General features: G+C 36.8%; 1 protein-coding gene across 2 annotated transcripts in view; it reads left to right on the top strand.

Annotated features, from left to right (window-relative positions):
* LOC121728062 overlaps positions 1 to 13532 on the top strand; it is a 28280-nt gene that overhangs the window by 12704 nt on the left and 2044 nt on the right. For both annotated transcript variants that reach the window (XM_042116168.1, XM_042116167.1), the window contains exons 2-4: positions 9698 to 10010; positions 12726 to 12869; positions 13253 to 13348. In XM_042116168.1, coding sequence (XP_041972102.1) covers positions 9888 to 10010; positions 12726 to 12869; positions 13253 to 13348 — 363 coding nt within the window. In that variant the 5' untranslated portion in view covers positions 9698 to 9887. The remainder of the gene's footprint in view (positions 1 to 9697; positions 10011 to 12725; positions 12870 to 13252; positions 13349 to 13532) is intronic.

A 13532-nucleotide genomic window follows, 5' to 3' on the forward strand; every position in this document is an offset into this window, starting at 1 on the left:
TCTACTTTCTTAATAAATTGTGCCTAACCTAAGCCAAATGTAGCGTAATATAAAACAGTAACTAACTAAACATTGTAGTATTATTTACTATGTAGTACTACCAAGTAAATTAAACGACTCTGTATTCAAATGATATGGGCGTGGTAGGGAAGACGTCACTGCGATGGCACGCGACGCGGAAGATGCCTCTTCCGGGTGTTAAATTACTTTCAATTTGAAAGTGTATTTGCTGAAAACTAGACTTGTATAGGGCCTAGGTAGGCTTTAACTTAGTGTACTTTGAGTCAGTATGACGCACCTATTTGCACATGTCGTGAATCCTAAAATTTCTAATACCTTCATAGGTAGAGTACTAAGTTAAAATTTTAAAACATTTTTCATCTCCTCATTTTGTCCTTGCATTTTTTTACCATATCTGAAATAGTAGTAGTAGGTACTATGTAATCCAGCTGTTGATCGTTAATTTTTATTTAAATTATATTTTTTAGAACATCAGACTTGAGTCTTGACTTAATAACGTTAAACTCCTGATTATTGTAATGTATGAAAAATTTTACTCCTGTCAAATACATTTCTAACTCTTTCTATGAATTGCCTACATTAACTTTGCAATTCTTTGTTAACTTTGCAACATAATGTTAAAACACATTCGGTAGTTAATGTGGGTTGTGAGAATCGTGGTTTCAACCGTAGTTGTAGATTGCTGATTATGAGTTCGTTACCCTGTCGTATCGCTGTTTGTCTGTTGTCGTCTGTATGTGGAAATTGTAGGCTGTTTTATCATTACTGTTTTAGTTTTATGCTAGGGTTTTTAAAGAATGAGGCACGTTTTTGCCAGTCTAGGTTATAGGTAGCTTATAATTATGTGTAAAATGTCATACCTTCCCTTTTTTTTTATAAAATAAGGGGGCAAACGAGCAAATGGGTCACCTGATGGAAAGCAACTTCCGTTGCCCATGGACACTCGCAACATCAGAAGAGCTACAGGTGCGTTGCCGGCCTTTTAAGAGGGAATAGGGTAGGGTAAAGAAGGTAATAGGGTAGGGGATTGGGCCTCCGGTAAGCTCACTCACTCGGCGAAACAAAGAGCAAGCGCTGTTTCACGTCGCATAAGGATTAAAGTAGCTCTCATTTCTCGCCTCATGCTAATAACAACTATGTGACATAACAGTACCAGAACATGCCAGAACTAGATTCGAACCACTAGTTACGGAGAAATGATTGATTTTCGAACCCACAACAATGATCAAGACGCAACACGCGGAAGGAGCGGGTCGTTAAATAACTTTGATCGTTGCGTGCTGTCCAGTGCGGTATGGTACGTTATAGTATCTTGATAATTGCTGCACCACTTTATAGAAACCCTTTATGAAAGAGTTTAACTGTCGCACTCAGAGACGAATGTTAATTAGTTAACTGTAAATAAATGAAGATGTTGAAATAGGCCCCATACATCATATTCTGTCAAACTCTTCATTAAATTGAAGTTTAATCATCATTAAATGTATCTGAGTGCGGCGGTTAGAGTTACAATGTTTGTTACTGGACTGAATAGGCTCTGCTAATGTGTTATTTAGTTTTGAATACTCGGTAGTTCGGTACTACTTGATGAGCAAAAAAGTAGAACTTATTTTTTTGTAGTCACTTTTGTTTTCATTAATACAAATCATTTTTTATTTAATTTCTTGGGTCCGCAAAGGATCAATTAATCAGTTCCACCAAAGCGCGTACTATATGTCGTTTAAAATATCCACAGCCGAATATATAACGTCCACTTTTTTGGAAGTCAGTTAAAAAGACTTAAAAATTAAAATATAATATAATAGACAGACATTCCAGTTACAGGAATTACATTACCAGCCAACGTTCTAGGTTACTTTTGCTAAGTACTGCCTTCCTAAAACTTAGGAAGTCTAAACATTTAGTATAAGGTCTTAAGATATTTACTAAAAGACCTTGATCCAAATTCTCGTGCACATATCCTTAGCCTTATACTTTCGGTTCTATTGCAAACTAGACCGAGTTAACTATCACTAAACACTCAGAGACAAAATTTGTTTCTGAGTGCAGTAGTTAGAACATACTATATTTAGTGATTACTTGATTAGTAATAATAATAACTTAACTTTAATCAAATGATGATTTTATTTTAACATAATCACCATATTATAATATCTGTCAAACTCTTCACTAAATTGATATGAAGTTTAATCATCATTAATTAATGTGTCTCTGAGTTATAGATAACTAGAAATTTCCTTTTATTATTTGGCAAGATTTAGAGATTTTTTAATTTGACCTTAGATTTTATGGGGGGTCATGTCCCCTGTGGCCCCGGGCCCTTCGGACCGCGCCTGAACGAATGCAGTACCGAAATATTCAAGCCACAGAGATGTGGAGTTCGTAAAATTAGGCCATGTAGAGCGAGATTTGGTGTAGCCAAGTGGCTATATTTGTGACTTTTGACGGTGCGACTTATAGCCTCGTCTTGGTATCAATTAACATAAAAATAATCTTATATTTATTTTAATACTATAAAGCTGAAGAATTTGTTTGTTTGAACACGACAATATAAGTATCTATATTGATATATTATAATAGATACTGGTTCGAATTGAAAAATTATTTTCGGTTGAATAGTGCATTTATCGATTAAGGTTTTCAGCTGTCACGCTGCGACTAAAAGACAATATATTGAGCGAAGAACCGGTTGAAAATGTGGAAAAATCTAGAAATTTAGAATTAATCTGTGTACACAGACATAGATCAAGATAGATACCTCAAGTCGCTTCATTTGTATGAAAACGAGCGTGCCACTTTTTTCCTACCTACTGTGAAACGTGTCCATTATCTAGGCTAACGTTGCTATTTGAATTTCTACAGTTCAATATATGGTACAATTAGGCATTTAGGCATTCTTAAATTTCCGATTAACATCCGATTCCGATAGCAGACTAAAGTACAGACTTTCAAAAGACGAGCATTGCTCGTCGTTTGGGAACGCGATATGGCATGCGAAGTACATACACATGCGGTATCTATCTTGACCTATGTCTGTGCTTTGATATAATGACGTGTTAACACGAGCGAAGTCGCAGACGACAGCATAGTATAGTTTAAATAATTAAAATATAATAAAGTAGAGTAGCTTAGAATATAATAGTTTACATAATATTTGTTTCTTAAATTGTAACAAGAAAATAATTATCAAAAAGAGCCTGAATTGGTTCGAGAAAAGGATGGTACGGCCGTGCCGCTTTTTTGCTCGACTTGGCGGGGGCACTGCCGTGACCTTGCCAAGTCTACAAACGATCAGCATCACTTTAAAATATATTTAACGCAATATTGTGACTGCTAGCCTCTTGGCCTTTGACCTATAACCATACTGGTAATTAAAAAATAATTGCTTGTATAAATTAACTAGCTGTTGCCCGCGACTTCGTCCGCGTGGACTTTAGTTTAGTTGTTCCCGTACATCGATTGAGTCGTTTACGCGCAAATCAGAAAAGTATATTGTGTGGGAACCGCACATTTTTCCGGGACAAAAAACATTCCTTGTCCCAGATTCAAATTAGTATCTCCAATCTCCATGCCAAATTTCAGCAAAATAGATTAAATAGTTTAGGCGAGAATCATAACCCTTGTCTTTTGCAGAGACTGAAAGTATTGCCATACCAAATTTCATCAAAATAGATTCAATAGTTTGGGCGATAATCATAAAAGTTTATTGTGCGGGAACCGTATATTTTCCGAGACAAAATTAGTATTCCTTGTCCTTTTCCGAGACTCAAAGTATCTCCATACCAAATTCCATCAAAATAGATTGAATAGTTTACGCGCAAAACATAAAAGTGTATTGTACAGTAACCGTACATTTTTCCGGGACAAAATGTATCCTATGTTCTTTTTCGGAACTCAAAGTATCTTTACACAAAATTTCAGCAAAATGGGTCCAGCCGTTTACACGTGATGTCGTGACCACTCGAAATAAAACGTTCCGCGCAGATTCGCCCGCGTAAATTACATATTTCACAGACAAATTAGTCCACAAAAAATAGCCTATGATCCTTCACGTGGTCTAATTTTTTCCACATTTTCCTCTATTTCTTCGCTCCCATTAGTCTTAGCATAATAAAATATAGCCTATAGCCTTTCTAGATAAATGGGCTATCTAACACTGAAAGAATTTTTCAAATCGGACCAGTGGTTCCTGAGATTTGAGCGTTCAAATAAGCCCTTTCAAATAATTTCCCCCGCTTTTTCCACATTTTCATCTATTTCTTCGCTCCTATTAGTCTTAGCGTGATAAAATCTAACCTATAGCTTTTCTAGATAAATGGGCTATCTAACAATGAAAGAATTTTTCAGATCGAACCAGTAGTTCCTGAGATTAGCGCGTTCAAATAAGCCCTTTCAAATAATTTCCCAATTTTTTTCACATTTTCCTCTATTTCTTTGCTCTCATTAGTCTTAGCATAATAAAATATAACCTATAGCCTTTCTCGATAAATGGGCTATCTAACACTGAAAGAATTTTGCAAATCGGACCAGTAGTTCCTGAGATTAGCGCGTTCAAATAAGCCATTTCAAATAATTTCCCCCCGTTTTCTTCGCTCCTATTAGTATTAGCGTGATAAAATATAGCCTATAGTCTTCCTCGATAAATGGGCTATCTAACACTGAAAGAATTTTTCTAATCGGACCAGTAGTTCTTGAGATTAGCGCGTTCAAACAAACAAACAAACTCTTCCCAATTATAATATTAGTATAGATAAGTAACGTGACCTCTTATGACCCTGCGTTTTAGTGTTACATAAGTTGACAGTGAAAGGAAAAGAAGCACATTGATTTGTTTACTTATTCTTATCACGTTAAAAGCACTTAAGCAAATTCACTTACTTAAGATTTTACTTGATATACAGGGTGTAACAAAACAAAGTAATAATACTTTATGTGTAAGTGTCCGTGTGTAAGTGTCCTTTAAGTATAGAGCTCAGTGTGAAAGTAGCAGCGCTGAAAGACTTTTTTTTTACTTTTGAATGAACAAACCTATGACGCTAGGGCATTTACCCATTCAAGTCATAAGAAATATTTGCTCTTTCAGCGCTGCTACTAACATCGTGAACTTACTTATAAGGAACCTGGAATACATACACTCTCTAAAATATTATCACTTTGTTTTCTGCACCCTGTATTTATAAGTTTTCACTCAAGAAATACTTAGGTATAGTACGGGAGCCCTAGAACAATTTTATTTTATTACTATCAAGCTAATTTTTTGTGAGTAGCTTCATTTTGATAAGACGAACAATATTTTTATTTGCGAAAAAGTAGTAACTTTCGAGATTTTTAGAATAGTTATAGTAGGGCTCCCGTACTATAACTATTTCTTGAGTGAAAGCTTATAAATACAGGGTGCAGAAAACAAAGTGATAATATTTTAGAGAGTGTATGTGTTCCAGCCCTAGTAGACAAGTAGCAAGTGATTATCGTAAACTCTAACAAAATGTATGCGATTTGACATAAGTCATCGCTTCGCTAGCGAATACTAATGTCAAATCCTGTACATTTTGTGGCGTTGGCGTTTACGATAATCGCTTGCCGCTTGTCTAGGCCCTCTGGTTCCTTATAAGTATAACATTGTCCCACAAATAGAACAATCCATATTTTAGGACCATCAAGTCAAAGTATGAAATCCTTTCTATTTCTGTTAGCTACCACTTTCAAGATTTTTCGCAGATAAAATGTTGTTCGTCTTATCAAAATGAAGCTACTCACAAAAAATTTGCTTGATAGTAATAAAAAAAAATATTATAGGGCTCCCGTACTATTATTGCAATTCATACACAAGTATTAATAAATTGTCTGTCAGTCTCTCTCCGTGGTACCTACGCTGCGCGCTGAACCGATTTGAATAAAATTATAATTTTATTTGCCCTATCGTTTTTTTTTGTATTTAATGTACTAAATCTTATATTTAATGCAAATAAAAATAACATTAATATACCATTAAGTTAAAGAGTGTTTTGTTTCGGTGTACTGTGTAGTCACTTTTTAACACGCTTCATATAAGGACAAAACGTTATATAATATTACTTATACCTATTAGTTATTATAACTATAACGTCTTTTTGTCAGTAAGGAGCTAAATCACTATTTTCTTACCCGACTACCAAAATCTTTTTTTTTTGTTTTATCTTTGTTTCTTATGCGCGACTGTCCCAGACAGTCGAAGTGAAAAGTGTTAAGGATTCCATACACGTATACACACCATAAACTCTTGGCTGCGGAAGTACGATAACTGTTAACAGCGAGTTTTGGAAAACGAACTCAATTCTCACCGAAATTAGGTCGAAAATCCGGGTTAATAGTTTTGAAAATATCAGTGCAAGGGACGAATGGAACATTTCTGTTTGTAGTCACCTAAATACTTAAAATATCAGTTAATAATATTATATAACATATTTTACCCGACTTATGACACACGAGGGGGTTCTATATCGATTTTTAATAAAAAAGCTGAACATGTCTTACTTGGATTGGAATTGGGATAGTAAGCACCAATCAGAGCAAATTGTTAAAAGTATATCCGAGTTTGAGCTCTAAACGACGAGGCTATAGTCACATAATTTAAACCAGCTATTCTCAAAATGTGCTCTGCGGACCCCTGGGCCCTGGGGTTCCACAAAGCCTTCATAGGCTCCGCGAGCGATACATTAATCTTTTTTAGAAATGTCATCAGAATATCCATCAGCATTTAGTCACTTTACAAAACAATGCCAGTCAATGTTTTTTGGCGCAAAATCCGTCATGAATGTCCACTTCTTGCCACAGTCACTCAAACTTTTTCCTTGGGATTCCTTAGCTTTTCAAAAGGTTGTTCCGCCACCAAAAGGTTTGAGAACCGCCGATTTAAACCATATTTCACTAACGAGTTACTAGAATTGTTATATCATTGATAATATATAGGACAGCAAGATCCTTAGTGTATTACCAGTGAAAGCCCAGAGTAACTAATTAGTCATTAAGTTGTCTATTCTAGCCGCGTGGGTACTACAAGGAGAAAGCGATTACGTACTATCGAGAAGTTGATTCCTATGCACTATGCAGATTGGCAGACCTAAGTAATTTGGTCGCGGTAAGTCAAACCTATTAGACCGATCGCCGATATGTGTTAGAAAAAATATAAATAAATTTAAAGTTAAAAGTGACATTCACTGTAGAAATACTAGAAATAAGCACAAGCTGGACATGCCAGTGATCAGACTTAGTAAAGTCATTAAATCTTTTAAAGGTCAATGTATACGCCTTTACAATAAAATCCCAGAAAACGTTCAAAATCTTTCCATTAATAAATTTAAAAAAGTAGTCAAAGAGCGTTTGTGTGCCAAAGCTTATTATAAGGTCAATGATTTCATAGAAGATGGCACATCTTGGGAGTAGGATGGCTTCTTGCAAGGCTACTTCTACATCATTATATTATGACTTACAATTATGTATGTTGACATTGTATATAATATTAAGTTACAAAATTGTAAACTTTATTTTAAAAGAATAATTTTTCTCTCACTTTTTTGGTAAAAAGTGGAACCCGTGCGAGTTTCTTACGCCGGTTCTTCTCGCCGGGGTAGTTCCCGAACCGGTGGTAGGCATCAGGTAGACATTCTGAATAAATTTGATTCAAATTTACTCAGAAATAAAACATTTTTTATTTTATTTTATTTTATTTTACAATTAACATTGTATTGACATAAACCGACCACATGACGTAGGTCCGTCAACTGCCTAGGAATCAATTTCTTCGATGGTACATTATATATTTGCTGTGGTCTATTTTACTATTTATCGAGATACTTCCCGATATATTATATTTAAAATCCCACATTAACCGTATATTATGATTGTCCTATGAGTACTAGAAGTGATGTCTCATATTATTTCGCTAGCAAAGTAATCATTAGAAGCTACATGCTAAGTTTGATAATTTGAACCCTCAAACCTCTTAAAATTGGAATTACATATCTTACATATCTCTTAGAATACTAAAATAGAACAAAAAAGCTTTTAAATTTATAAATATTTAATAAAAAATAAAATATATATACATAATACAATGTGACTGCCGTGTTTGGAAATCTTTATTATTTATATGGTCATTCTATTTCCGTTCCATTCAGTTTATTCACATAAATTTTAACATACAGCCTTGGTAGTTCTCTATGTTGCGGTAATCGGAAGTTTCGACGAAGTATTAAATACTAATTATAATAAATACTTTAGAAAATATACCGGTAATATTAGGTTCATAATGATTATTGTACGATTAACAAATATAATAATTACAAATAAATTGATCAACGTCAAAATATACTTTTCGCTTCAACAGTCGATTATAATATAATAAATATCAGTAACAACAACTGGTTTTACTGCAGCAGAGAAAAGCAAAAAGCTTTAGCCTGTTAGTGTTCCCTACTTGAAAATTACAAAAATGTTTAAGAAGATTATTTTTAGTTCGTCTAGAGTCTAGACGTTGAGTCCCAGTAGCTATAGAGCGCAATTTTCAGAATTATAATGGGTGCATTTGCAAATAAACCGGTACAAAAATAAATTAGAATTAACTAGTTAGATGATGCCCGCAACTCCGTTGCGTCAAAATTCGTTCGACAGCCGTACATTTAAAAACTATCCTATCACCTACAAAGGACATCCTTTCCCGGGGCTCAAAGTATCTTCATACCAAATTTCAGCAAAATTGGTTCAGCGGTTTTGGCGTGAAAAGGTAACAGACAGACACACTTTCGCATTTATAATATTAGAAGTATGGAAGTATGGATTTAAGTTTTAACAAGCTAGCAAGCGCCAGGGAGGTAGACATCAACGCGTACGCTGCTCGCGTATTGCATGTATAATTTTCAAAATCTTTTGTCACGAATAAACAAAACTCTCCTCAACCTTTAATACCCAACATTAAACTAAACGAAACGCCTATTTATCAGCATCTGATCATACTTAGCTTATATATCCCAAAGATAAAATAAATTAAAAGAAAAATAATCATAGCTAATTAAGTAGTACATAAATTACCATCACGTTGATTGCTAATGTGCTAAACGATGGGTGTTTGAATCTTCACACATTGTGTATTCACCCCACGTTCTCAAGAGGTCAAAGGCCACCAGGAACATAGGAAGCCCCAAGCCACTCAATTACAATGGCTTAATACATATTTACGTTGCTCACATGTTTTTCTGTTGCTGAGAAATGGTTCGGAGCGACTGACTTCCTAGTATATTTTCTCATAGAGGTCAGGTTGGTAGGAGATTTGCCAGCTACTTGGAACTTTAACTACTTGCTCAATTATACGATCAAACGAAAGAAAAATGATTTTGATATTTCACAAATAAAGTTGGTGTTTCGGATTATTTGTATTAAATTAGGTATTAAATTTTTTTTACTCCGAATAGGAATAATATCCGAAAATATACATTACATGTATGTGCGCGCAATTATAATTTATTCATTCTTGGAATTTCATTTCAAGTTTTGCCTAGACATTCCTTCATTCATAATTAGAGGCTTCAGAGTTTTCTGCAACCTTCATTAGTCATTAGTTGATAGTCATTACAAAATGCATGATAATATTCAATTATCAAAAAGAAACGACCAAACTAAACATAATTTTCTTTCATTTCAGATCTTCTTCAAAAAACTTCTTCAAAAAATGTAGATCGTCTTTGGCACATAGAATAGTGTCTACATGACTTACGCCAGGATAGACAGACGACTGAAGAGGTACCTGGTGGTGACGCTTGGTGACGTCACTGTCCAGTTTGTGACGTCACGGTCCGTTTGGTGACGTCACTTGCCAGTTTGGTGACGTCACGATGTCGATCGTCAACGACCTCAGCGACACGGAGGCTCCGAAGCTGCGGATGAAGCCAGCTGTCCACAGAATATTCTGCTGCAGCGTGACGGCCGCCTCGGGGTTCATCGCCGCTTATGCATTGGTAGGTTTAGCTTTAAAAGGCAGTGATGTTTTTTAACCGACTTCAAAAAAGTAGGTTATCAATTCAATCAATTATATGTATGTAATATTTCGAGAACTGCACAGTTTTCGTATAATATGTTAGCTTCTATATCAGCGTCTGAACAAATGTGCGAAATTTCAAACTTGAAAACATACATACATGTATTTATGTTTTCAAGTTTGTGTTCGCATATCTCCGGAACTACAAGTCCGATTTAAGGCTAAGAACTCAGGAGCGGTCCTTCCCGCGCCCGCAGCCTTCGTAGAACAGTTCAATTTTCACATACAGTTTTGTATGTAAAAAATTGAAACAAAACTCACGGCGTGTTTTTCGCCCGCTCGTTTAGCGGTCGAATACTTTTTTGAGGCACGACTTGTTGATCTTTGTAACACCTCTGTAGTTGCCTCTGTCGCTCAGGAGTCAGGGGCCAAAGAGTTTTATGACCTTGGCCTTCTAAATTATTAGTCGTATCTTCTAAAGAGCCCCCGAGACGGTCAAACGGTTTGACTCAAACACGTAAATTTTGGTTTGACTCAAACCATTTTGATCGTTTACAAAGCATGTTTGAACGGTTTGTCAAACATTTACGTGTTTGAAGCATGTTTGATGAAATTTCATATTTTCGTTGTGTTTGACGCGCCGTTTGATCGTGTTCCGATGCATTTGAAGGTTTGAACAAACCCGGCTTAGTTTAGTGCTGGATTACAAGAAGAAAAAAAGAAAGAAGCTGTAGTTTCTAGCACTTTCTGTAGATGTTCGTGGGTAAAACGGTATTATGTTAGTCCATAGTCTATACCATTCTTTGGACCAGTCTTTTTCTTTTTTTTCTCTTCTGACGGAGGACATTAACGTTATAAACATGTAAGATAAGAAAATCGCGATTCTCGTTCTAGAATCTAGAGCATCTTCTGCATCACAAGACGTGTACTCGACAGCGCGTATTGAATGAAACTGCACAGTGTCGTTTGACAAACCGTTCAAACCGACATCAAACGGTTGCATCAAACACGTAAGGTTTGAATCAAACCGTTTGATTGTCTCGGGGGCCCTTAAGATTTTTCTTTCATACATCTACAGTATCTTATTCTAGAAAAATCTCGCAGTAAATGCTGTATGTATCATAATAATATCATTAATGTATCAACAATATGTCCATAGTTCTGCTTCCACTGAAATCACTTTATGCCGACAACATAAGAAAGTTGTTGAAATTTCGAGGTTAAATTAACAGATTATACAGGGTGTAGGAAAACTAAGTGATAATACTTTAGGGTGTGTATGAGTCCCCTATACCTACTGAGTTCACTGTGAAAGTCGCAGCGTTGAAAGAGCAAAAAATTTTATTTTGTGATTTATATTTAACGTGGAAGAGCCATGCTTCGGCATGAATGGGCCGGCTTGACCGGAAAAATACCACGGGCTCACAGAAAACCGGCGTGAAACAGCGCTTGCGCTGTGTTTCGCCGAGTGAGTGAGTTTACCGGAGGCCTAATCCCCTACCCTCCCCTATTTCCCTCCTTACCCTCCCCTATTCCCTTCTTTACCCTCCCCTATTACCCTATTCCCTCTTAAAAGGCCGGCAACGCTCCTGCAGCTCTTCTAATGCTGCGAGTGTCCATGGGCGACCGAAGCTGCTTTCCATTAGGTGACCCGTTTGTTCGTTTGCCCCCTTATTGCATAAAAAAAGTACCCGAGCGTCAGGAATTTTCCCATACAAATGTTTAAAACGTAACTCTTTCAGCGCCGCTACTTTCACAGTGAACTCTATATAAAGGATACATACAGACCCTAAAGTATTATCCCTTTGTTTTGTTACACCTTGTAGTGAGGTTTAAGCTACAAAGCGAGTGACGAAACAGAGAGAGCTGCGGATATTCTGAGGTCGCGTATACATAATGGCTAATGGCTATAGATTGGCGGATACTAGTTATTACCACTTATTATGTGATAGCTGATCATTGATACGTACGTTTTATGTAAGTGTATACGATTTGAATAAAACCTTGCAGTAGGTACACTTAGGCTAAGTGACTTAGCTTGACCTTTGTAGAAATGCGTTCTGTCTACACAAGAAAACCATGAAAACAAATATTGACGGATTAGATTGTAGATAAGAAAAACGTAGCATTTCCTTTATTTAACATCTTTTTTTAAAATGAAATAAGGGGGCAAACGAGCAAACGGGTCACCTGATGGAAAGCAACTTCCGTCGTTCATGGACACTCGCAGCATCAGAAGAGCTGCAGGTGCGTTGCCGGCCTTTTAAGAGGAAATAGGGTAATAGGGGAAGGTAGGGAAGGGAAAAGGGTAGGGGATTGGGCCTCCGGTAAACTCACTCACTCGGCGAAACACAGCGCAAGCGCTGTTTCACGCCGGTTTTCTGTGAGCCCGTGGAATTTCTCCAGTCGAGCCGCCCCATTCGTGCCGAAGCATGGCTCTCCCACGTCAAATTGTTTCGTTTCTCAGACAGAATTAGCATCTTTATGTGCTACGTAGGTAATAGGTATATGAAAGTACGCCGGGCGACCGCCGGATAAAAAGGGGCGCTGAAGGCAAACAAAAGGGGCGCCAAATTTTTTCAGCACTATCAGCACCCTGGGTGCCGAAGAAATCTCGCCCAGGGCGCTGGTAGTGCTAAAACCGGCCCTGCTTTAATCTAATCTATATTTCATACATAAAACACTTATATTCCAGGTGGCGTACGCAATAGCTTTGATATACGAGATAGTGTGGGTGGTGGAGTCGCAGAGCGGCCTGCCGGTCGCGTCCGTGCTGCTCATGGTGTGCTACTCCATCGTCATCGCGGCCACCGTCACACTCGTGCATGGTCTTATCTCGGTATGTGTGTTTTGGTTTATTATGTAGTGGGCATTTCTACAGATCTTTTGACATTTCGATGATATTGCCAAGAAGGTGTAGTTGAGTGAATTGTGTAGAGAATTCAGCTACATTTAAAATGGACCTTAGAAATATAGATTACAAATGTCTCTTTAGTAACACGTCTTGGCAAGATAGCAATATTTGTCCCGATTTTTGTGAGGCCCAACGTAGACCCCCGTGAACTATCACGTGGGCCTTTGGGGGTCCACCTTGACCACTTTGAGAATTACTGCTCTAAAATATACTTAAAATACTGGAATTGCTAGTTTTGTTGCGGCCTCTAACTTGAGGGATGTTCTGTTTTTTTTAAATATTGTTTACAATTTTGTACCTGCTTGCAGAAGAACAACACGTTGCTGTTGTCGTGGCTCATCGCTGTCATCCTGGTGCTGATCCCGGAGTGCGCTCTAGTCTTTTACATGTCCATTAGTCATTGGGTAAGTTAATGTCTTCTAATATCGCCCAATTTCACCAACGTCTGTTAGTGTAACAGTTTGTTAAAATGTCATGTCTTCTCTTTCATTCATATGAAAAACGAGAGAGGTAAAATGACAATATTAATGAAATGGTGTATGAATGGTGAAATTGAGTCAGCTATATAATATCACGTGTCACTGTAAT

This window comes from Aricia agestis, chromosome 6 (assembly GCF_905147365.1).
Source record: "Aricia agestis chromosome 6, ilAriAges1.1, whole genome shotgun sequence".
In the NCBI taxonomy this organism is placed as follows: Eukaryota; Metazoa; Arthropoda; class Insecta; order Lepidoptera; family Lycaenidae; genus Aricia; species Aricia agestis.